This window comes from Lutra lutra, chromosome 16, assembly GCF_902655055.1.
Source record: "Lutra lutra chromosome 16, mLutLut1.2, whole genome shotgun sequence".
Classification (NCBI taxonomy): domain Eukaryota; kingdom Metazoa; phylum Chordata; class Mammalia; order Carnivora; family Mustelidae; genus Lutra; species Lutra lutra.
In genome coordinates, this window is record NC_062293.1 from 61,129,853 (window position 1) to 61,155,181 (window position 25,329).

Consider the following 25,329-nt stretch of genomic DNA (forward strand, 5'->3'; position numbering starts at 1 on the left):
AAGTGTGGAAGAGAGTAGCCACACCCTGCCCAGCTCCTGGCACAGGGACCTCGCCAAGCAGGATGTGAGACTCAGAAACCATCGGAGATGAAGAAGTTAGATTTTACAAAAGTTCTGTAGAACAGAAACTCAAAGCAGAGTCAAAAGTCTAATGCTATTCTAGGGAACAAAAATATGTTTTCTAATGTGTGATGACAGACTCCATTTTTTACTAACTCTGAGCTTGGGCACTTAATAACTCTCTGTGCCTTGGTTTCCTCATCTCTGGACTGAATTAGTACAGAGAAGACATCTAGAGAAGTGCCCGGCTCACAGTACGCAGCACCTGTCACGTGTGTATGTGTGTGTGTGTGTGTGTGTGTCCATAACCTACAAACCGGTGAGACAGCTTGCGGCCTGGCAGAAAGTAGATGAAGGTAGGACTGGGCCGCGCTCCAGAACGCAAGTGGCTTACTAAGTCTCCCACATATTTAAAGAAATGCCCATTCAAACTGTAAGACACATTTTCTTCTCTTAGTGTGGCTTGCAAATATATCAGTGATTTAAGTATTTTACCATAGTGAGCTCACAGAGCAACCCTCAGACACTTCTGCCTTATAAAGTTTCTTTGGAAGGAGATTTTAAGGAATATTTATTTTTCCAGGGCCAAACTATCAAGGGTATTTATGTTAGATATTTTAAATGACCTTTTTTCCCCTTTCATGAAAGAGATGTCACGTGATAGCATCTGGCTTCCCTGCAGAAAGTCCTGGAGATCTAACCGGAAGCCCGGAGATGGATAAACTCAAGTCAGTAGCAAAGTGTTACGCTTACATAGAAACCTCGTCGAACCCTGCTGACATCGACAAGATGACCAATGGAGAAACGTCGTCGTACTGGCAGTCGGATGGCAGTGCCCGCTCGCACTGGATCCGGTGAGTGCGAGCACAGGGTGGTTCAGAGTGCGAGCGGCTCCTGCTTGCTCTCTCTTACCCCGTCAGCGTGCTCACTGGTCACTTTGTGAATTTTAGAGTATTTTCTACTTAACTGCCTGGTTGTTTTCGTATTGTAAATGACTATGGAGATGCTTTAAGAATCAAGCAAAAAGGGGGCGCCTGGGCGGCTCAGTGGGTTAAGCCTCTGCCTTCAGCTCGGGTGGTGATCTCAGGGTCCTGGGATTGAGCCTCGCATCGGGCTCTCTGCTCAGCAGGGAGCCTGCTTCCTCCTCTCTCTCTCTCTCTCTCTCTGCCTGCCTCTCTGCCTACCTGTGATCTCTGTAAATAAAATCTTAAAAAAAAAAAAAGAAGCAAAAGGAATTGCATAAAATCATGCTACCTGGTTTGTGTATTCATAAACATGGAAAATTCCTTTACTTGGCATTTTAAGAGAGAAATAGTATTTGACTGATATCTGATCATACTGATCTCAGATTTTTTTCACTAATTTCCCAGGAAGATTAATTACCATAGCAGGCAAGTACTTTTCTCGTGTCAGATGTGATTTTACTTCTTTTTTCTTTTCAAGATTTTATTCATTTATTTGACAGAGGGTCTCAAGCAGGCAGAGAGGCAGGCAGAGAGAGGAAGGGAAGCAGACTCCCTGCTGAGCAGAGAGCCCGATGTGGGGCTCGATCCCAGGACCCTGAGATCATGACCTGAGCCAAAAGCAGAGGCTTTAACCCACTGAGCCACCCAGGTGCCCCAGATGTGATTTTACTTCTTAAGCTCCTTTCTGTGCATGAAGAAAATCAGTCTGCTACTGTCTTGACCAGTTTGGCAAAGGAAGAGGGAAGGGGATGAGCAGGAACCCTGGGGTGGAGCTGGGGGCGGTGACCTGGTGTTTCTGGAAGTTCTGAAGCTGCCTTCTACCGTTTCTCCGGCCTCTTCAGAGGATGGGCTAATTTCAGTTGGTGGAGATAGAAATAATTGTCTCGTTCTCTCATGGAGAGTACCTGTGACCTTTTGCCATCTAACTTATAGAAACTCAGTACATTGAGTTCTTTGGATGAGGTTTAGGATTTGCTTCTTGGAGGTACAGTGATTTTTTTAGGGTGTTCCTAGTATACTTTCCTGCCTACTGATAGCTTAAAAGGAAATGTAAGATTAACCTTGAACTGGAAGAAATCTGAGAGACAGAAAGGTCGGAAGGACTTTTCCAGTTGGCCGTTTTTAGGAGAGGTGGTATTTGACAATATCAAATACAAGACCGTGGAGATGGGACTCGTGGATGCTGGCAGTTTCCGATTCATATAAACACTTGTCGTTTGTGCTCCCTGCGTTTTCCAGCTTAAAAATGAAGCCGGACGTTGTGCTTCGACACTTGTCCATCGCCGTGGCCGCCACTGACCAGAGCTACATGCCGCAGCAGGTGACAGTAGCCGTGGGGAGGAGTGCCAGTGATCTGCAGGACGTCCGCGACGTGCACATTCCCAGCAATGTCACCGGCTACGTGACGCTGCTGGAGAACGCCAACATCAGTCAGCTCTGTGAGTCTACCACGAGGCAGCCTGCCTGCTGATTAGGGGGCTGGGGGGCGAGGAAGGGGCCCTTGTCAACAGGAAGGCCTCTGCAGTGGGGAGACTGTCAGGTTTTGTTTGGAGCTTGGATTTGCTTCTTGTCGTGCACATGGAGTAGCCATTATGTCATCTGTGCGCTGTTGTAGAAAGTTACGGAAACCCTTCTAAATTAAAAATACTCGATTCTTGTTTCCTTACTGGAAAATTAGAAAAATATAGATAAACAGAAAGTACTCAAATTCTCACTACCCAGGGATTGTTATGTGAATGTTAGTGTGGTCCTTCCAGATCTTTACTTGTTAGTGTGTGTGTGGGTACACGTGCGTGCACACGCGCACACACACATCTTCAAATGTAGGGTTGTGCATACGTATTCACAAATGTAATTTATTTGTATACGTATTTACAAAATGGTGAAATTCTTTCCATGCCGTTTTGTAAATTTTTTAGCACGTTGTCACACCGTGTGTTCTTGCACACCTTTGTTTAGCGATGGAAGAACTTGCCTTAACTTTAACCAGCCCTTTATTCCTGGACATTTAGCTTGTTTCCATTTTTGTACTATTATAACCTTATTTCACACCTGGCATTTTGGAAATAATCACAATTCTGTGATTTCTTTCCAGGCTTTTTTCATTCAGGGAGCCGGGATGCTTCATGTTTTGTCTCATTTCTCCTAATGCTTTCCTGGGCCAAAGGAAGTGTTCTTACTTTGCTCAGAGGAACTGAGGCCTGGGGAGGTAGAGTCTTTGTGTCTCGTCCCCAGGCGAAACAGTGGTTCAGCTTCTGGAGTAGATGCTTTCTGTCTCACACTGTGACGCTCCTTTCTCTCAGTTGTGTCCTTTTTAGCATATCACCTTCTCCTCTCCAACCCAAATAAAACATTGTGACAGCTCTCACAAGTGAGTCATGCCTGTGTTGTCATCTGTTTGGACTTGATTATTTAAAAGTAAATTCTCACAACAGCTCTGAGATAGCGACTCTTTAAATCGAAATTTCAGAACCCTAGCACAAATTCTAGAAATTTTCTTACCATGTATTGAATCAGGATTTAAAAAATGATCTTTGTGTTTAATTCTCAGGATGCATAAATTCCTATGAAACTTTGTGGTGGACAGGGTTAAGTCACCCCTAAGTTTACTTTCATTTTGTCGATGCTTTTCTGACAAGTTTATTGTATGCTTGCTGCATTGTACATATTATTTATTTCCGGCATCAGAGTATATCTCAAAATTTTCTTTTCAAAATGTGAATTACTATCTTGCTTTTAGTTGGGAGCCTAGCATTTGCAGAACTGAAGACGTTAATCCAATACCGAATTTGTTGTTTGCGCTTGACAGATGTCCAGATTAACATAAAACGTTGTCTTAGCGATGGATGTGACACTAGAATTCATGGTCTGAGGGCTGTTGGCTTTCAGAGAGTTAAGAAGTCTGGGGTCTCGGTGTCAGATGCTTCTGCAATCTGGTACTGGTCTCTGCTGACCTCTCTGGTGACGGCGTCCATGGAGACAAACCCTGCCTTTGTCCAGACGGTGCTGCACAACACGCAGTAAGTCACCCTCTCTGCTTTCCCGCCTGTCCAGGTGCCCTCACTGTTCCCTCCCCCTGCAGAGCCCCAGGTGCCCTGGTGTTTCCTATCTGTGCTTTTGCCTCTAGCCTGGGGAGGGGGTCATGCATGTTGTTCTGTCCTCCCCCCCCCTCACCCCCCCGGTGGGGGAACAGTTGCTTACGTTCAGGGAGCACTTTGGAGCAGGTACAACCCCTTCGGATGCTGGGCATTACTTACCTCCTCCTGTTGTGAAGCACACACATAAGACAGCCCCGTGTTGCGGACAAGGGCTGTGACACTCCTGGAGGCACACCGCTGGGCTGGGCGGGGATGTGCCAGTGTGAACCCCAGCCTTGGAACTCCAGGAACTCAAGGAAACCTTCTCTAAGATACTCAGCAAATTCATTTGTAAATGTAGATCACCTTCAAAAATAAAAATTAAAAAAGCAAAAGTAAATTAAAATTTAAAAATAACATTAAAAAATTAATATTAAATTAAAATTTAACTTAAAAAATTGAAAATTAAAAAATAAGAAGCCTGACAGGGCAGAAAGACCCAGTTGGAACAGACAAGGCAGGAAGCGGTGACATACAGCTTTCGAAGCGAGGAGGTACCCGTATTGTGTTGAAGTTCGGTCACCGAGAGAGTGATTACCATAGCGGTCCTCTGGATGTCTTCGAGAGTGAGGCTTTCAGCCAGGAACTCTGTGGGCAGTGCCACGCAGGAAGTCATGTTTGTCCATACTCTGTCTTGCTTCCTGCTTAAAAACTTTTTTCAAAAATCAATGAGAAACTTAGAGAAATACCACAAGTACGACGCAAACAACTCTCATATCCTTCCGAGCCCGTTGATGGTATTCTGCACACCTGGTGCCCCGTTGTCCCCAAGACTCGAGGCGTGTTTCCTGTCCGCAAGAAGGTTTGCTGCAGCCAGTTCTCAGTGATGCGCAGTGCCACCTTCGGCTCCTTGGGTCCCGTTTGGGTCCTGTAGGCTGTCCCTGTACCATCCCATGTAGCCGAAGGACCCAGGCTGCGCTTGGCGTTTGCCCTGTCTGCTTCGTCTCCTTCAGTGTAGACCGGTTCCTCCGTCTTTCTTGACCATTAGGACTTTGACAGTTTGACGTCTGAAGTTACAGGGTTAGTTATCTCCAGGAATATCGTTTGGTTTGTCATGTCAGGCATCATGTTGCCTGATGATTCGGTGTAGGTTTGTGTCTTTGGCAGGAGCATCACGGAAGCGATGGTCTGTCCTCCTGCACCTGTCGGGGTCGCGGAACATTACCGTGTCCTCTTACTAGTGCTGCTCGTGTCAACTTTGATCCCTTGAAGCAAGGGGAGTCTGCCAGAGTTTCCACCGTAGCGGGGTTTTTTGTCGTGGCGATTAGTAGGCATCTCGTGAGGAGGTGCTTCTAGACTGTAAGCGTCCCCTCTGTCCTCAGACTTTGTATCGGTGTGGACTCATGACGCCGCGTTAGTCATGGGCTTGTGGTGACGGTCACAGTGGTGACGTGTAGTTGGCTCGGATTTGGCCAGTGGGAACCCTTTTGGTCTGGCTCTGTGTCCTTTTGACGTGTCCACGGCAACATGGTACACTTCTTCACTTTCTTCGAGAACAACAAGATATGGCGGGCCCGCCTCGAAGGCTCCCTGCCCCAGTCCTGGATCCCCTGCTGTCTTGGGGAGCCGATGGCCCGCTGGGCGGGGGATGAGAGTTCGACACAAAACGCATGGGCCCCTGGCTCCTCTCAGGCCCCCTGAGCAGACCCCAAGGGAAAGGGCACCTTTGTATATAAGTAGTGTGCATGTGTGTTTGTACATGACACACATTCATACCCGTGGTCATTTCTGTATCTGTGGTGCTGAGACCTCTAGGTTTTGGCCTGACCCTCCCACCTGTAATCCTGCATGACAGCATTGGACAGTGTTGGCGGACAGTGGCAGTGTGTGTTCTCGGTTTTCTCTCTCTGCGTTTGAGCCTCCCTTCTCGGATAATGACAAAACTGCCGCCCATCCTCCCTACTTACCCGTGTAACCCGCCTCCATCTCCCCTGCCCTTGCCTGGACACCCTCCTCCCCGACTCCCGCAGTCGCTGTGGCCATCCTTGGGCACGTGCCCTGCTTGTTGGGTCCGCTCGCCCAGCTCCAGGTGCCTTCCTCAGTGCTCACCTTCCCTGCCAGGCCATCCCTTTGTGCACATACCTTTCTCATGCCCCTCGGTGACCTCCCCTCAGACACACACGAGTGCCTGCCTTGTACAGCCCTCTTTTGTGGACTGAATTCTCAGGAAGGGATGGAAGAAGAGCTTTCTACCTTAATTTTATAAAGATAGGACAAGTTTGTTGAGCAATGGATATGTTTAAAGTTTATATTTCTAAACAGTTGTAATTATTAATCTGCAGTTACGTTTTCACTCCTAATGTTTAAATATCAGGGATCTAAAACTACTGTAAGTTTTTTTGAAGAAAATCAATGAGGAAAAATAAAAAGAGTTATTATGAAACAAAAGTGTTGTACCAGTAGAAATAAGTCTGGTAAATCGCTGTGTGCTCACGTGCGTTGGGCCTCCCGGAGCAGCTGCCTTTCGTGTGGCTACGCGGGTTCTGGCAGAGTGGGGAGGAGCGTGAGAGGGAGGGACGCTGACACCGTGTTGGCCTTGCCACGCCGTCTCTGTTGGGTGGGAGGAGTACCGCTGAGGGTGCTCGTGACTGGTACCTCGAGCAAACTGCTGGCTGTAGCGTCTTGACTTCCTTTTGCATGCCTTCATGTTGTTCGTGGTGCGCTCACTCAGGAGAACTTTTGGGGGATTCAGAGAGATCAGCGTAAGAGCAGGCGAGAGAAGAGAAGCCCCGAAGCAGACATTATGGCAGAGAGGCAGGAAACGCAGGGAGGAGCAGAAGCCCTGACGAGTGCTCCTGGTCAGGAGGGAAGAGAATTGGTGGCCTGTCTTGAGGTACCACTGATCTTAAGAGGGGACACACGACCTGAGCTTCTTCTGGGCCAAACACTGCTCTGCCTCCAGGGTCACATTTTGTAGGAACTATGGGGCTTCTTTCCATCAGGGATGCATGTCTTCTGCCCACCCTACATGAAATGAAGATGAGATCCCGAAGGCTGGACTAAGTCTCTGGGGAGGGAAATGGACTTTTAAAAGAGAGAATAAATAAAAAAGAAGGAAACTCCACGGACTGACTTGGGACTGTGACTCCTGGGGGAGGGGCTGGTTTGACGTTGTGTCCCAGGCTCTCTGCAGGGACACTGTGTTCATGAGGGACTGATCCTAGCAGGCGTCAACGGTTTGGTGTTCATCGAGCAGTTTTAAGTCAGGGTTTTGCCTGGTCGGTTCTGACTTTCTGTCTCACACTTGCAGGAAGGCACTGCAGCACATGCCTCCGCTTTCCCTCTCACCAGGATCTACAGATTTCTCGACTTTCCTGTCTCCCAACGTTCTAGAAGAAGTGGACAGCTTCCTCATAAGAATAACTAGGTAAAGTCAAGGTTGAGGAGATGGGGCTTGTAGAGGGTAGAGGGTCTATATGCTTGTTAAGTCTTTAAAAACATTTTTTTTTAAAGATTTTATTTATTTATCTGACAGACAGAGATCACAGGTAGGCAGAGAGGCAGGCAGAGAGAGGAAGGGAAGCAGACTTCCTGCTGAGCAGAGAGCCTGATGTGGGGCTTGATCCCAGGACCCTGGGATCACGACCTGAGCCGAAGGCAGAGGCTTTAACCCACTGAGCCACCCAGGCGCCCCTTAAGTCTTTAAAAACATTTTTAAAAATCTTCTACAGATCAGCACTAAACATGGCTCGTGTTTAGTGACTGAAGAAAAGGTGAAACCATGGTTCAGCCCTCTGAGCTCCATTATGTAGCCACACCACCTGACCTCAGGGGGCGGGGGGGGGGCCCTCTGATGCAGCTGGAACGGGTGTCTCTGAGACCCCAGTACAGAAGCTGTCGGCTTCCTGGGAGCCCCAGCCCGTGGCCTCTCTGGGCGCCCATGTGCCTCTCTGCACAGGGACAAGTCTGTGGGCCTGGGTGAGGCTCCTTAGTCTGGCTTGCTAGATATGCTGCTTGCTGTGGGGATGGCTCTGTTCTGTGTCCACCATGCCCTGTGTCGGGGCACAGGTCCAGTCCCGAGACCCCAGGACAGTGTCAGGAGTTTCAGTGCGATGTGTTTCATGAGTGGGAGAAGAGTAGAGTCTGGCTCAGGTTGCTCATGCCTGGGGAGTGAGCCCTCGAGCCCCTGGCCCCTGGCATTGTTAGCAGTAGGGCCTTCCCATAGCGGCTCCTGCGCTTGTGGCGTCTGTGTTTGCTTTATAAAGCTGGACTGGTTGAAACTGATGCTGTTAGTGTTGTTTACTAGTTACAGGTTAATAACGGCACAGAGGGAAGAATTTAATGTCCTCGTCCTCTGTGTTGATTTCGTTTTCCTGTAGATTACTTTGAGGATTTTGAGTGAGTATTTGTGACCCAGGTAGAGAAAGCATCGGATAGGTGGATCTCACTGATGGTGATCAGTTACGTGGGCGTGGGGCTGCCTGGATTTCCTTGCGTCGTTAAGAAGTGAGACGTTCTTCCTCTTTGTTTCCAGCTGCTGCTCGACTCCCGAGGTGGAGCTAACCCTTCTGGCCTTTGCACTGGCAAGAGGAAGTGTTGCCAAAGTGCTGAGCTCTTTGTGCGCCATCAGTGAGCATCTGGACACGCAGTACGATGCCTCGTCCCTCATCGCCTCCATGGCGTCCGTCAGGCAGAGCCTGCTGCTTAAATACGGTAAATAAGTGGGGCGCGACAGATGGGCCCTGACACCGTTGCTAACCTGGCATCTCCTTACTTCCTCGGGCGGTTCCCACTGACCCCGTGATTCTGGGCCGAACGTATCCTCTCCTCCGGGGGCCAGCAGGGAGAAGGGGGCTGTGGGCTCCTTGACGGCAGCATCAGAAGAGGGCCTGAGTGTCCCCTAGGCTGTACTTCCAGGATTTGCTGGCCAGACCACTTGGGCTCTGTGGTCAGCCGGTCACCAGCCATCCTCGATGAGGTGCAGGTGCGTCTCTCTGCACAGACAGGAGGCTGGGAAGTTGGAGTCCCTCCCTTCTGCGGGGGCGGGACCTGACCCAGACCACGGCACTAAGCATCCTGGTCTGAGACTGCTCCCTGTGCGGGCTGCATGCCTGACCGTGCCCGACCCCGCTTTCCTGCCTGGGCCTGGCCACCATCCCCTTTAGCACTTTCCCGCTGACTCAGGATGGGCCCCCCAACCCTCGTCAGCTGGTATGTGAGGAACAACTCTCGTGCCATCCCGGCCTCTGGCACCGACGTGTCTGCCCAGAGTACAGTATTGGGTCCCGTCTCCTTCTGCCCCCTCCTTCTAGGGGCAGACTGTGCTATTTCTGCCATGGTATTGGTACCTTTGCCTAACACAACTTAATGATTCATTTTATGTTTAGTATTTAAGGTCAGATAATTGACGTCTTGTAAATCCAGTTTGCCCCCTAAATTTGAAAAGGTCACTTTTTGGTGGGGTCGGAGCCCATAACAGGCACAGCTGGATGGGAGGGATCCGTACGTAGTGTTTGGAAGGTACCATCCAGGGAAGTTACCAGTTCTGATGAGCAGCTGTTTGGGCAGGAATACCAGAGAGGGGAGGGACGCAGGATGGAGTGTTTGCACAGGCAGTGTTGTGGGTTGGGTTATAGGTTAATGGGTATTCGTTCTAGTATTAGTAATACAAATGAGAAGGAAAAGCTTTCAAGTCGTTGTAGCAAACGGTGCTTTCTAAAAATCTTGAAATTTTCAAAATTTGGCCACAGTTATATTAAAGAAACAAGATCTAAGACCCTAAGATACTATATATATTTGAATGCAATTGTAAAAAAAATAAAAAATTAAAAAAAGCGCAGCTGTAATAAAATTAGCTGTTGGCTCCAGAACACGGTTTTGGGGCTCCCTCTCCCAGACATGTTGAATGTGTGGCATCAGTCTCTGTCTTACAGTGCGTTTTGTTTCTGAGGAGTGGTTATTCTGGAGTCCTCCGCTTGGACTCACATAGGGACATAAAACTGTGCTTGGTCTCGTCAGGAGAGCAGAGAAGGATGGTGTCCACTTCTCTGTTTCAGCTGGAAGCAGGTGTGTTTCCCGTCAGCCGCATTGCCCACCTGCTCTCCAGTCCTATGGATGTGCCTGCTAGTTTTATTTTTCGTGCTACACCAGCTTAAGGCTCTTGTTCTCTCTTCACTTTGACCAGGTAAACCTCTTCAGCTGATCCTTCAGGCCTGTGATGTCAAAGGGAAAGAAGAGAAGTCAGGACCGGAAAACCTCCTGGTGGAGCCGTGGACCAGAGACGGTGAGTGGTTGGTCCGTCCGCGTGCAGGAACGGGTAGGCTGCGGCGCTCAGGGCCATGGGCTGCACAGCAGGTCGGCCCGCACGGCCGTGGCTCTTGAATCATCTTTCTGCTCTCCTTATCGCAGCCTTGTTCTCCGCTGGGTATGGGTCACCCCTAACGACTACTGAGTGCTGGAGAGCTCTCGGTTCTGGAAAGCAAGGACTCTTCCTTTTGGAAGATTAAAAAGTTACTGCTTTTAAATTCAGATTATCTTTCTGTGGTGTTACCCTAAAGCATTAAGAAACGCAGCAGATCTGAGGCGGGATACTGCTGGAAAGGAGGGTATTTCTCAGCGGACGCCTCTGGATCGGGCATGTTTGGAGGAATCTCCCTGCTTGCGGGCTGTCGGCATGGTAGCTGCTGAGGCGCTGTCCTGTGCGGTGGTGGGCCCTTTCCCTCATCGGGGGTCTGTCTCTTCCTCCTCCGTCTCACCAGCCGGCCGGTTCATCTCCTGCACGCGCCGCCTTGCGCTCGCTGCCCTGCTTAGGACATTGCCGATGCAGCCCAGGAATGGGAGTCTTCTGGCCGTTACCGAGCACTGGCCGGGCTTGCCTGTCCTTGAATTTGCTTTCTCCTTGGCCTTCCTCACAGCGGTGCAGGCCGCATGTGTTCTCTGTGGTCACTTCTTCTCTGTCGTGTCCCCTGCGTTCGTGCTTCTCCCCAAGGCACCTCCTTTGGCTGTGGACCTCGCCTGCTGTAGACTTTCACGCAGGTCACACTTGCTGCGGTCCTCTCCATGCAGCGTGGCCTCCGCGGGGACATTTCCTTCCCCGCGTCCCTCCCCTGTCCCACTGAGGACCGCTAAGGGCCACACAGGCTGTGCACTGCCCGCCATGGCGTGGGGCACGGGGGGAGCGCTTTTCGTGGGGAGGCTTTGTGTTCCCCAAGTGCCAGGAGGTGCCTGTTCTGGAGGCGTGTCTGCCTGCCATGTCCTCCCTGCCGAGGGAGCCTGCGGTCCTGTCCGCTGCTCGCCGGGATTGCCAGTGCTGCCCGGAGACCGACAGCGTGCGTTTGTCCAGTTCTACAGCTCCAGCTCCGCGACTGGTTATTCTCTTTGCTGTCATTTTGAGAGAGTGAACTGGGGGGAATGGTACCCACACAGACGGAGTGTGAGGGCATCCCAGGAGCAGCTGCGTGTTTTTTACCAAGGACGGGAAGAGCCAGTTCTGTGTTTACCTTTCAGGCTTTGTGGTTTTATTTTGGCCTTTAGAGAACCCTTCGCATGTGTGTTGGTGGCAGGGCCGCTGAAAGAGAGTCTGGCTCTCTTGAGGCCTTTACGGCTTCAGCGGCTGCGAGCCACGGGCTAGCGGCTGCCCACATCTGCGCACATGGTCCCTGCCGAGCGGCTGGGTCCTGCCACAGCGGCTCTGCTGTGAGTCCATGTTCCTGTGTGTTTCATGTTCTTGGTTTCAGTGACACATTCCACATGTTGCTGTGTGGAGGTTCCAGTTCAGACAGTCCTGCTGATGCAGTTCGGTGCGTCAGACTCGGGCGTGGTCTTCGGGGCTTGCGTGGGTGGGTGGGTTGCGGGCGTTTGTGGCTCCAGGACAGCGGCATGGGCACGTGTGTGAGTTCTGTCAGCTGCAGGGGCGCGGAAGAGAAAGGCAGCCTGGGTCTAGCAGCCGACCTTTTTGTGAGTTACTGAAGGATAATTAACAACAACAAAAGAGGTAAACCATGACTTTCATACAAATGAAAGACAAACAGTTACACTTTTATTTATGTCGTTGATTCGTGAGGGCCCAGTAAGGTGTTACGAACAGTTCACAGGAGAATTCATATGATATGTACAGACCAACGAATGCCAGCAGGAGTCCACAGAGAGACACAAAACTGACCAACACTCGAGTGTGGTTCATGGAGCTGTGAGATTGCTCACAGACAGTGAGCACTGGAGGTCGCCCGCAGAGTGTGCCCACGGAACACCCATTTCAGAGTCTCGCACAGGCTTTCCTGACACTGTTCCAGAAGCCTCATCATCCCTCTGTTGTGCTCTAGGCCCATGTCCTCTGTCAGTAGTCGGGCATCAGGCACAGTTTTAGGAATGGCACAAAAAGATAACTGGTTGTCCGGTCTTATTTCTGCTCGAATTTAAGTCATAGTCTTTATCGACTTTGTTCCTTGATCGTCAGAGCAGGGCTGCTGGTGTGGTCGAGGAGACCGTCCCTAGCCACTGTCTGTTACCTGGGCCTTGGCAGTGAGCTCACACCTATGCAGAGGGGAAATCTCTTTTTGCTTTTTATGAAAATACTAGGCAGACTAGTTCCCTGCCACTACACGCAAAGGATCTGGTGTGCTTGGTTGGTCTTAGTTCTTAGGGTTATGACAAATGAGTCGGCCATCCTCACCTCAGTGTCTCCTTTTGCAGGGTTTCTTACAGAGACTGGGAAGACCAGAGCAAGTACCATTTTTTCTACAGGAACTGAATCTGCGTTCCAAGTTACACAGATCAGAATTATGGTAATTCTCATACTCCCTTCTTTAAGCAACGTTACTGATGTTTTTAAAGACAGAGTTTCGTTTCAGAGTCTGTGTCCCTGGTTTTCATTGCACATGTGGTGACCGACCGTTCTGTGCCAGGCGTGTAGCAGAGGGCTGGGACACAGAGATGAGGAGATCGTTGTCTGGGAACGTGTGACTAGAAGGCATTGCTTCTTAGGAAGCAGCTCTTTTGTTTTCCCGACTTAATGGACTCAAAATATCATTTTGCTCATTTGAATTTGCTTCAAGCTCTATGAATTTAACTGTACTTCTTGGAAACACAGCACCCATAGGACTTTTGTACCTTCCATGTTTTTAGGTTCGACGTGGTGGCATTGGTGCCCAGTGTGGGTTGGTGTTTGCCTATAACTCCTCTTCTGATAAATTCCACGCAGAAGAACACTTCAAGAGGTTTGAAAAATATGACAAATGGAAGCTTCAGGAATTCAGGCAATTTGTAAAAAGCAGGTAAGGGACAGAATAAAAATCTTTGTAGTTAATAAGGCTATATGCATTTTCTTATGGCAAAATATGCTCATGTCTCTACAGACAGGTGCCCCTTGCCTATCCCCAGTGGCCTTGAGCACTCACTGATTCCTGCAGCACTCATGAAGACGTGTTTTAGGATATGCCCCAAGCTCCCTCCTCCTAAACATGCTTTCACTGGGGGTATTTTAAGCACCCACTCTGCGCGGGGCCTGATGCTCGCCACAGAAGAGATGTAGGGAACAAGTGGGTATAGTCGCTGCTCTGTGGCACTCACTGTCTACTCAGACCAGCAGCGTCACAGTGTGGTCAGCACTGGGCAAGACGGGGGGCTCTGGGAGGAAAGACCCTGGAGGGAGTGTTGTTTGTGTTAAGAGCTAAGGAGGGTATACAGTTAAAGGGGAGATCCTGAGCAGAGAGCATAGCGGACCTGAGCCCTCATAGGTGAGCTGCGGCAGGCTCAGGGGCACGCAGGTGCCAGAAGTCACTGCGAGGGGGAGAGTGCTGGGACGTGGAACTAGAGGTGCGGGAAGTGACCCGCTCACTAAAGGTCTTTGTGTCTCTGGCTCAGGGTGAGAACTGTATCCTTTAAGTAAGGTTGGGTGGCCAGCATAGTGTTGAGGAGCTTAGGGGAGGAGAACAAGGCAGCCAGATGTGTGTTTTACAAGTGTTGGTCTGGATCATGCTATGTGCAGTGTGGCTGGGGGAGAGCCAGCATGGATGCAGAATGGAAAGGGAGGAGGTGGCCAGAGGCCTAGGTCCCCTCGGCCAGAGCAGCATGGGCAGTGGTGGAGAGCTGGTAACTGACGGAGAGACCACCAGATGGTAACTGAGGGTAGAGCAGAGAAGGAGGGGTGGTGGAGGCTTTGGGGAGGCCTGGGATTTTGGCTGGGCCAGGTGGGGACACTGGGAGGGCCCTTCTCTGATAGAAACTAGCTTGGGAAAACAGTCTGTGGGAAGCTGATGAGCTCAGTGTTGGTCCTATTGGATTTGAGGTCTAGGAAGACTTGGTGATACTTGGCAGCTCCTTGGGAGAGTGCATTGGAGCTGGAAGAGGTACAGAAGGTACCAGTAGGAGAGATGTTTGAAGGATAATTGAAGTGAGTTAGATTGTTCTGGAAGAGAATGTGGGCTGGGAAGAGAAGAGAGATGTTGTAGATCAGCATGCTGAGAGGCACCAGCATTTAAAGGGCCACAGAGTAAAAGGGAGGCTGAGAAACAGCCAGCGGGGCAGGAGGAAGGCCCCCGTGTGTCATCATGAAGCCGAGGGGGTGACGGTAAAGGAAGTAGGGAGTGGGCAGGGGTATCTGGCGTTACCCAGGCTTGTTTGGATCAAGTCTGCAAGTGGACCTGTCGGATTCAGCCCCAGAGCTGACTGGTGAGCCTTGGGTAGCATGGTCTCCCGCGTTCACAGTAGCAGGTTAAAACTCACCGAGCAGAACCCTGGACTTGCTGATTGTGTTGCTGTCTCTGGGGACGGGAACTGGAGTTAACGGTGGCCTTCATCCGGCACCCAGTTCTGTGCTGCCGTGGCCCGGCACCCGGTGCCATGCCACTGAGCTTGGCTGTGCACACGCGTCCCCAGTTCTGCTTCAGTAGTTCTGGGGGGAGACTCTTACCCAGAGTTGGGAGCTCTCAGGTGGATGCTGGTCCCCACACGCAGACCACACCAAGTAGCACAGGTCTGGAGTAGTTCCCTCTCTGCTGGGCATCCGCCGGTGGCCTTCAGTGTCCAGGACACTCCTCCCAGTGGAGAGCCCGCTGCGCTTCCGCTGAAGTTCACAGCAGCTCAGCCGAAGTCTACACCTGTGATTCCAGCCCTGCATGTGAACTGGAACAAATCTCCTTCATTCCTAGAGTCTCCCTCCCCACCGTATCTATATGCCTTCTTAAAAGATCCTTTTTTTCTAAAGAAGATTTTATTTATTTATTTGAGAGAGAGAGAGATAGTGAGAGGGAGCAGGAGCAGCAGGCAGAGGGAGAAGCAGGCTTTCCGCTGAGCACAGAGCCTGACGGGGGCTCCATCCCAGGATTATGACCCGAGCGGAAGGCAGGCGTTCAACCCACCGAGCCCCCCCAGGTGCCCCTAAAAGATCCTCTTTTTTTTTTTTTTTTTTTTTTTTGATGGTAACTAGAGATTACACTTGTTTTTAAGCAGCTCTGTCCCATTCTTGGGACATATTACGATGAATTTTTTTCTCCTAACCCTGTTAAATAAGATCTTTCACATTTTATGTAGGATTTTCTTCTAACCAGATGTAGGTCTCTTCACTCCTCACTTAGCGGTTTTAGCTCTGGTTCCGGCCTGAGCTACTCTGAAATCCTGATTTGCTTGGCCTGCATGTTACCAGTGTCTCTCCAGTTTCGAAATCAAGAGGTTAATGTACATGTGTCTGTCTTCTCCCATTTTTTTCTGTCTTCTGTCCTTCTGGCTGGTCATTGGTCAGTTGGCATGCTCCCGAGCCAGCTGACTGGCACTGTCCCTGCTCAGGAGGACGGACACTCAGTTCTCTTTTTCTCCTTCTGTCTGCTGTGGGGTGGTCAACAGGTTGCCTCTCTGTGCTCTCGGATGCCTGGCCATCTGTCTCTCCCTCTCCAGGACTTTCTCAAAGGCTGCCGCAGAGTGAATTCAGAATCCTCAAACATGGTGTTGATGAAACTCGTTGACATGGTTTTGTGTTAAGGCAAAATACCTTCTGTCCTCTTGGTTTTAGGGTAAATTATGTCACGAAAGACCGATGCCAAAAAAGTCTTTTAAGTCAAGAAGAGAACATTTTTTTCTCCCCGTTACAGAACCTATTCTGGATCCTTAGTCTTCTCCCTCTTGCCACAAATGCCCACGTGTGCTTGTCCGCACAGAGTACTCACGTGCTACTAGCTGTACCGCAGACTAGGTCGTGGGAAGTTCCAGGAGTGTTACTTGAAAGACTGCCTTTTTCTCCTTGGGTTATTAGTCAATAACCTGACTCTGAAAAGGGAGTACAACTCAAGTGTCTAATTTTTAAGAAGAAGTAGCTGGAGTTGTCCTTTACCCTTGAGGCTGAGACGCTTTCCTGGAAGTACCTTTTCGGGAACAGGAAAAAGTGAGGAGGCTGACGTCGTCCCTTTTTGGAGCTCCAGGATCTGAAAGTCCGCTGGCTCTTCCCCTTCAGTTGTCGCAAGTGCGCTGAACCTCGGGCTGGCTGTACGCGTAGTGGCCACAGCTGGGGAAAGAACGGAACCCATCTTTCCAGAAGCTTATGGTGGCTGTTGTTTCTCGTTTCTGAGTCGCTCCTCTGAGATGCCTTGGTTACTGTCTCGTTCTTCAGACATGTTATCTGGAGAAGCAGACTTTCTCTTTAGTTCCCAGATTCTGTTTGGAGCTGATACCCGTTCCCATGTCAGTGCCAAGGAGGCTGAGGAGCGGGGAGAAATGGCTGGCAGCCACTTCCACACCTGGGCCCCGACTGCTCGCGGCAGGCCCAGCTTCCCAGTTCAATGCCACGCGGATGGTGCCTGAGTCGTTAGGCCCCTGAGAATTTGGGAAGAGGACGGTGTTTTGTGATTTCCGTGTGTTCGCAGGGCTGGTTGCCCCTCTGCAGAGCTCAGAGAGGATGACCCCGTTGGCTGGTTTGAGCTGGAAGAAGAGTGGGATGAAGCGGATGTGAAGTTGCGGCAGTGCAGAGTAGCCCAGGTAAGCCATGCGGAGCTGCGGCTGCCCCACGTGGCTACTCCCTGCTCTGGCTCTGGCTCCGGCCCCGGCCCTGCCTGTGGCGCGGCATGTGTGCGCCGGAGCCAGGACCATCGGAGCCTGGGGCCCCGTGACGGACGCTGCCATCCAGGGACACACGGGGCTGTGGCCGGCTTGGGGAAGCACGCCTCCCCGGGCCTCAGGTCAGCGGGGCAGGCTTCCCAGGAAAGGGGGTGCGCTGCTAAGCGCTGGAAGCCCGTGATGGCACCGTCACCCGCAGCCCAGCTAGGCCATGGGGGGCAGGACAGCCGTGGCGGGGGGATGGGGGGGAGCACCCCGGCCCAAGGGCACGAGCGCTGTGCCTCCGTGGCTGGGAGGGCAGCCGCTTCTGTCTGGGCCAAGTTACTCTCAGCCTTCGTGTCAGCCTCAGTGAGCAGCTTCGGGGAGAGAAGCAGGAGCTGCCCTCAGGGTTGGAGGGAGGAGATGCTCAGGAAGTGCTTCCGCGTCTGGGCCATGGGGTCCGGACGGCGCCTGGCTGAGCAGCTTCTGCTGCGAGAAGCAGGGAGTCGGCTTGGCAGGCGGCCTGCAGGCGGCTCTGGCCTCGAGCAGATGGCGCTGGGCCCTGGGCTGTGGGTCTATGGAGGCTTTGAGAGGGTTCCTCAGGGCACGTGCTGACTGCTCTCACCGTCCGCCTGATTTCTCTTCCACAACGACGGGGCCGCACGGCAGATGCGCTTCTCGGATTCATCGTGTCTTAGCCCGTGTTTGCCCTGAACAGGGCGTGGTGCCGCTTCTCTCACTGAGACCGGTCCAAACCCTGACTCGTCAGCACGAGTGTTTTTCTTCCTGTTTGTCGAGATGTTGGGCTTCCTTTTGGGCCCCCATGCTAGGCAGAGTAGGACCTAATAGATCATTGAAGTCACGGGGGACCGTCCCAGAAAGGCCTGTATCTCCTTCCGTTTGTAGTCTGGCTTCTGAGTCCCTCTCCCTGAATGTCCCCGTCCTTCTAGTACCTGATGGTGAAGTTCCTGTGCACGCGCCAGGAGTCAGCGGAGCGCTTGGGTGTGCAGGGCCTCAGCATCAGCGGGTACCTGCGGCCAGTGAGCGCGGAAGTGGAACAGCCCGCCGTCTGTGCCCACTGCAGGAAGGACGGGGAGGACAGCGTCTGTGGGGCCACTCTGCTCCTCAGGACACTTCAGTTCACTCAGCAGCTCGCCCATGACCTGGTACCTCGTTCCCGTGGGGCACGTTAATGGTGGCGTTGAGGGAGATGCACAGCACCAGTGAAAGCTGGCCACGGCGAGCTGTGCAGGGGCATGTGTGCTGCGGGCATGGTGGTGCTGGGATGGCGTGGGGAGAGCCGGGGCGGGAGGCTCTGGGCATCCGTGGTGTCAGTCCCCGGAGGACGTGTGGTTGTCACAGTGACGCTTCCTGGAATAGACCCACAGACAGACCTTGAAGACCCCCGCGTGGTGGCTGATGGTGGTCTGGGGACATCGAATAAGCTCGTGAGATTTCCATCTCTCTTAAGTCCCGGGAGGATTATTTCCAAGGTCTGGGTGATTGTGTTTGCTCACTGACGGTACCAGGATGTCAGGGTTTGAAACTGTCTGTGGTCCTGACACTGACTCGTACAGTCACTCATACAGTCACTAGTAAGAATGCAGTGACCGCTCACTCTGGGGAAGACTCTCGCCACCATCACCATAGAGAACACACCACTCGGCTCAGGGGTCGGTGGGGCCTCTTGTCCTCCCATGGTGGGGTGCGGGTGTTGCTGAGACCCAGTTTAACTCCGATCTGTTTGGTCTTTGTTACTCAAGCTCTCCTGTCCCAGCAGGAAACATAAATGGCACTGGGGGAGGGGAGGTGGGGTGCCGCAGAGCTGCGGGGGCGCTGGGGCAGCATCGACGCGGGCGGGGGTCTGAGCACACTGCTGTGTCGTCTTGCTGGTGCCCTGGTGCTGTGTGTATGGAGTCGGGAGTCTCCGTGTGGTGCGTGTGCATCTGTGCACGTCTGTTCTCATCTCTGTGCACACGTACACATGCCCTGTAGAAAGTGCCACACTGGGCAGGGTTGTTCGTGCGCTTCTGGGCTGGGGAGCATCTGCGTCATCTGTGTGGGAAGCCTACGCCTGTTCCCATCAAACAGTAAATGAGCCATCCCAGTATTTCTCTAAATGCATTTTCAATGTTATTTTTTCTGGTTTTTATAATTTTTTAGGTGCAGCAGAAGGAAAGTGGCTTAAAATATAAATCTTTTCTGGACTTCGCGGGTCTTGATTTGCAAATCTTCTGGAATTTTTACAGTAAATTAAAGCAAAAGTAGGTCAGACTTTGTTATAAGGTGATAATCATATAAACAAAACTGAAAAAGCTACTTTTTATATTCCAAATAGTCCATTTTTTTGTTCTAAGATTCTTTGACGTCTCCCTGGTTTATACTCTTCTCGTTTGAGAGAAATGGTTATTGTTAAAGACAGCGCCTCACGTTTCTGTAACATACTTTGGGCATTGTTTCTGCAAGCATTTTGTCAGGTCAAGCATTGGGTGTGCCCTCATTTTATAGGTGGAAAAGTAGGGTCGAAAACGCGTGTCCTTGGCCCACTGTGGGCAGACTTGGGCAGGGTGTGAGGTTCTTTTCATTCTGCTTCTTTTCCTCTCCTTGGCCGCCTTTTTACCGGGCCTGCTGTGTAGACTAGAGTCCTTTTTAGACAGCTTAGGAGGGAAAAAGCAACCTGCCGTTTAACGCTCTGATGTGCTTGCTTTTCTGTAGCCCGAGGGAAGAATGCATCTGTGCCCAAACCCTGCTTCTGCGTCTCCTCCAGAGCTGCTTCTCCGTGCTACAGAGGGACGGGCCGGCCGCCTGCCCGCAGGCAAAGGCTCCCCGGCAGAGTCCTGCAGGGGCCGCGGCCGCCAAGGAGCTCCACACACATTTATGTGACGGTAGGGATTGGGCTGGCCTTTACTTTTTTTTAAAAAAAAGATTTTATTTGTCTATTTAACAGAGAGAGAGCGCATGGGAGAGCAGAAGCGGGGGGAGGGGCAGAGGGAGAAGGAGAAGCAGATTCCCCACAGAGCAGGGAGCCAGGGAGCCTGATGCGGGGTCCCATCCCAGGACCCCGGGATCATGACCTGAGCCGAAGGCAGACACTGAACCCACTGAGCCCCACAGGTGCCCCTGGGCTTTTCTTGAATGTGACGCTGTGCTGGTAGCCTGCCAGGCCTCTTGCTGTAAGAACAGGGACTCTGTGCTCATGCAAGCCCAGGAGAGGGGTCACTGCTTGGGAAAATGAGGGTTTCCTTGGATTTTCTTTTGATTCGTTATTTTGAGTTCAGGATTTAGTCTCTCATCAGTGAGTCTTCCTCCTGGTTTCTTTTTTCTCTCTCTCTCTCTTTTTTTTTTTAGATTTTATTTATTTGACAGAGAGAGAGAGAGCATGAGAGAGGGAACACAAGCACAGGGAGGGGAGAGGGGGAAGCAGGCTTCCCACAGAGCAGGGAACCCGATGCGGGGCTCCATCCCAGGAGGCATCATGACCTGAGCTGAAGGCAAACGCTTAACAGCTGAGCCCCCCAGGCGCCCCTTCCTCCTGGTTTCTGACCACAGGCGTGTCACACTGATAGTGATGACTGTCACGCTCTTCAGTCTTCACTGTAGTGAAGACACTGGGACGGGAAGGAGGGGAGAGAATAAACACGTGGCTACGTGGAATGACTGTCAAGGCTTTGCACGGTTGTGGCTCAGAAGGGCAGGGAAATAATGAAATGAAAACTGGTACGTATGGCCCTTCCGTCGGTGCAGTGCATTTCCTGTGCTGCTGTACACAGGCCCTCGCTACGCGGCGGGGTGGCAAGTCAGGGGCTGGCGAGCGTGGGTACAGACATTGTGAGCGGGGTGGGGGATGTGACAGCTAACGCCGTTGTTCGTTTCCCGGCAGTGGTGGACAGGGTGGACGGAGACTCTGCACCCGTGGAAACATTAAAACAAGAAGTCAGGAATACCCTTCTCAATGGGGCTGCCGTCTTCTTTCCTGACCGACAGAGCCGGCGGGACCATCTCTTCGCCATGATGGTAATCACTCACGTCGGAGTCTGGAGGGATGGCAGTTAGGGTTCCCTTCTCTCCTTGGTTTTGGTGTTCCGGGTGTGCATCTGCTGCTGACCCTAACCCAGCCGCCTGAGGGCCCCGCGCCACCCCTGCCCTTAAGGAGGGGACAGCTCACATAGCCTATTGTCTCACAAAGTGGGATATTGTCTCCCTCCTCTTCAGGATTTCCCTGCAGCCAAGCATTCTTTTCAACAATTGTTGCTTCTTTGTTATGGGGAAGTCTAAAACAAACACAAAACTAGAGGAAATATGATACCCCCTGCCCCATCCTCCTTACGTGCCTGCCAGGTTGGGCACTTGTAAACTGGGGCTCCACTTGTTTCATTGGTGATCTGCCTCGTCTGCTCTCTCCCTGCCCTTCAGAGGAAATCCCTGACCTGTTCCCAGGCGCCTCAGATTCTCCCTGCAGGGAACTGCAGCCCTCACCTACCTGTTGCCCTTGCACTCAGACATCAGGAGTGGCCGGTGAAGAGTGCTCTCAGGGTTTATGAGCAGTATGTTACCAAGTGGAATATCCCGTACAAAGATTCAGATTTTTAGTCCTGAGGGTAGTATTTCTGTGGGAAAATGAGTGTGATACAGGGGAAAACAGATCAATGACAATGTAAGAACAAAAATTTCTCTCTCTGATAAGGCGCTATGGTCAGCATGGGGTCTGCTTGTCCCTCTCTCTGCCCGGCCCCCTCCAGGGGCACATGCATGGGTGGGTGCTCTCTCTCTCTCTCTCGAAGTATTAAAAAAGAAAAGCTTAAAAAAATTTCTCTGAGCTGGGGCGCCTGGGTGGCTCAGTGGGTTAAGCCGCTGCCTTCGGCTCAGGTCATGATCCCAGGTCCTGGGTTCGAGCCCCGCGTCGGACTTTCTGCTCAGCAGGGAGCCTGCTTCCTCCTCTCTCTCTGTCTGCCTCTCTGCTTACTTGTGATTTCTCTCTGTCAAATAAATAAAATCTTTAAAAAAAAAAAAAATTTCTCTGAGCAATGCTGAACGCATGTAGGCCAGAGAGCTCCAGAGTTCCCAGTGCTCCAGAGGTGGCACGACACACGGAAACATAAAAGAGTGGCAAGGAAGCAGACTTATTACAGGCCAGGCTTTCTTGTAAACATTGTAAGAAAAGCCTAACGAAACATTTGTAAACCGGTCCTGGTAAAATCCAAAGTGCTGACTGGGAGTTACCCTAGGAATACAAGGGTGGTTTAATTTTAGAAAATTAGTAAGTGAGATTAGAGGAAAAAGTTATGTCAGTAAATACAGAAAACATTTAAGTAAGATTAAATTCTGATGATGATTAAAACTATAAAACCATTAGCAAACTCAGAGCAGAAAGGAACTCCCCCAACCTTCTGGAGGGCGTGTGCCCCAGACTTTTAACAATATGCTGGATGGTGGACCCTAGAAGCATCCCTTTCAGAATGAGGAGGAAGACACGGACGCTCACCGGCTGCTGCTACTCCTGGAGGTCGTCAGAGGGTCTGGCCAGTGCGGTAGGACAAGGAAGAGAGATTTTGAACATCATAATCGGAAAGGATAAGATAAATAATTCTTTATAGGTGATACAATTATAGATTGTTTTTTATTGTCTGTAGACAAGCAAGTAATAGAATTATTGGTAGGAGCTTGATGAAGAAAAAAGATCCAGCATTTTAAAAAAGCATTTTTTTTTTCAAGATTTTATTTATTTAACAGACAGAGATAGATCACAAGTAGGCAGAGCTGCAGGCAGAGAGAGAGAGAAGCAGGCCCCTTGCTGAGCAGAGAGCCCGATGCGGGGCTCGATCCCAGGACCCTGGGCATTTATAATTGGCATTGGGCATTTAAAAGGCATTTATAAATGCAGAAGCTAATTAGCAAATGTAATAAAGTCTCTATGGGGCACATAGAAAGAAAGAAAGGAGGGAACAAAAGCACCAAATGTGGTCTCTGGAGCCAGGGGACTACAGTCTAGCTGGGGACACCGGCCACAGAGAAAAGCCGCAGAACGTTATGGGGCCAAGTGCTAGGGTCAGGTGACTGCGGATGGTTTTGGGGATGAGGCAGGATCTTCTGTTGTTTTCATCTGTCTGCAAAATTTGCACGTCAGCCTGAAGGATCAATTTGCACCCAGACTCATGACCTTGGACAGCATCTGCTGGCCTGACCCACTGGACTGTGTGCAGGACTCCCATCTTCCTTGTTTACTGGCAGCATTTGCCAGGCCGCTCGCAGTGACTTGCTTTGTTCGCGTGTGTCCCGCACATAGAAGTGGCAGATGACACGTGACCTCTTGAATGGCATTGCCATCCGTTTGCAGCCCCGTCGCTTTCCCTTCACCCGTCCCTACTGACGGCGGTGGTGGGGCTCCGTTTTCCCTTCCCACGCTGATGAACGGAAGCCGCATCTTGCGTCTCCCACCCTCCTGAGCCGGGCAGGGCCCTGGGTCTTCACTGCTCTGGAGACCCCCTCCAGCACCTTGCCGGACGTCGGTGTTCAGCACGTTTATTGCATTAGGAGAGGGACCCTAAAGTGGCCCGGTAGCCTCATCAGGAGATGTGATTCCTCCAACGGTGACTTTAGGCTGCTCCGGCTTATGCTGGGAAAGCTTAGATCCTATTTCAGAGCCGAGAGAATACTCGAGAGAAATGCGCTGTTCCTGCCCTTTCCTCTCGCGATGTTGTGCCTGGGGATGAGAAGCGCCCCGCCTGCCACATGTTTGCATCGTGAGTTCCCGTGGGGAAGCCTGGCCGTGGGAGCTTTAGCAGTGCCCCGCAGCGAGCCTGTCGTCTTCTGTTGTGACGGGGAGCTGGCTCCCGCCAGCACCGGCTTTGCTCGTGCTCGGGAATGGGCCAGTGGCCCTTCGTGCTGCCCGGGCTCTGGGATGCCGTGGAACAGGTGTCTGACCGTGCACTTTGTTGTTTTCTAGAAGCATGTCACTGAGCAGGAGCACAAGCAGTCCTTGCAGCTCACTTTCCGTTCACTGTGTGCCTATTTTAGGTGAGTTCCTGGCGCTTTCCGCCCTCCGTTGTTCCTGTGTTTGCAAGGTTTGCTTTAGCTCTCTATCCCCTCTGCTCAGCCAGATTCCGGGAGGGAGAGGCCACTGGTCAGAGGAATGGGTCAGGTGGTGGTGGGGCGATGACCTTGTCAGGAGTTTGAGCCACGGCCCAGTCCTCCTGAGACCGTTGGGGACAGCACCCACTGAGGAGCTCCGAGCGCTCCCGTTTCTCGGTGACACTGAGGTCGAAGACACCAACTGAAGCCGGAGGAGCTGGGCGTCCTGTACTCAGGTCTGAGAACCCAGAAGCACAGAGCGGGAGTCGAGCGAGGGCAGTGTGCCGGGAGGGGGCGACTCGGAGATCTGTGCGTGCTTGGCTGGTGGAGCAGCTAGTGGCCCTGTAGGCGGCCCTCCTAGAGGCCCATGCTCTTGAAGAAGTGGGAACGCGCAGCCCAAGCTCCTGTTGACATGTGAGGCCGTATCTAGAGCGGGGCAGACTCAGAGGGCTCCGAGTGGGTCTGCATTCGAGGATCGGGGCAACGAAAGAGCCTCGGAGCTCGTTAGGGGAGCTTCTGAAGACACGAATATGCAGCCTGGACTGTGCAATTAGCCCCCGTGAGATCAGGGGTCTTTCTTGCTGGTGGTCACGGTGATGGAGTCACCAGACTGACTTCTCAGACTCTGCTTAGGACTTGAGGTGTACGGCCTGAGCTTACTCAGAACATGGGGGACAGACAGTGGCCCAGACCCAGCTGGGACCTGCCTTTTTCCTGACCCAGACTCCTCCACAATCCGCAGAACTGGCACTGAAATCCTGCATCCTTTTCTGGAAACTTTAAAGACAAAAGCATGAACATGCTGTGCCTGAAACATGTTGTGACAGACTTGTGTCCTTTCAGTGATAAGGATCCAGGTGGCCTCCTGCTCTTGCCTGAGAAGGGTGACGTGGCCGACTTGAACAACACTGAAGTACTAGCGGTCACAAGCACCCTCCTGTCCGTTGCTGCCCGAGAGGTAATTGGTGGCCGCTCTGCTCCCCTCACACCCGGCGATTGCCGCCCCCATTGTCCTGGTCCCTTTCACCTCCCCTCACTCACCTCGTGACCCGGCGATGGCGGGCACCACCCCCGTTGGGCCACGTTCACAGTGTGGTGTAGCTTTGTCCTGGGGCTGTTCCAGGTGGGCACCAACACTC

General features: G+C 51.7%; 1 protein-coding gene across 4 annotated transcripts in view; it reads left to right on the top strand.

The window, feature by feature from the left end:
• Nucleotides 1-25,329, top strand: part of ZZEF1 (zinc finger ZZ-type and EF-hand domain containing 1) — a 97,523-nt gene that overhangs the window by 20,791 nt on the left and 51,403 nt on the right. For all 4 annotated transcript variants that reach the window (XM_047709270.1, XM_047709271.1, XM_047709272.1 and 1 more), the window contains exons 4-18: nt 743-914; nt 2,265-2,464; nt 3,835-4,045; nt 7,413-7,529; nt 8,637-8,815; nt 10,287-10,385; nt 12,794-12,885; nt 13,226-13,374; nt 16,954-17,065; nt 18,073-18,288; nt 19,286-19,386; nt 19,838-20,007; nt 21,003-21,136; nt 24,066-24,136; nt 25,034-25,148. In XM_047709270.1, the coding sequence (XP_047565226.1) occupies nt 743-914; nt 2,265-2,464; nt 3,835-4,045; nt 7,413-7,529; nt 8,637-8,815; nt 10,287-10,385; nt 12,794-12,885; nt 13,226-13,374; nt 16,954-17,065; nt 18,073-18,288; nt 19,286-19,386; nt 19,838-20,007; nt 21,003-21,136; nt 24,066-24,136; nt 25,034-25,148 (2,138 nt within the window). The remainder of the gene's footprint in view (nt 1-742; nt 915-2,264; nt 2,465-3,834; nt 4,046-7,412; nt 7,530-8,636; nt 8,816-10,286; nt 10,386-12,793; nt 12,886-13,225; nt 13,375-16,953; nt 17,066-18,072; nt 18,289-19,285; nt 19,387-19,837; nt 20,008-21,002; nt 21,137-24,065; nt 24,137-25,033; nt 25,149-25,329) is intronic.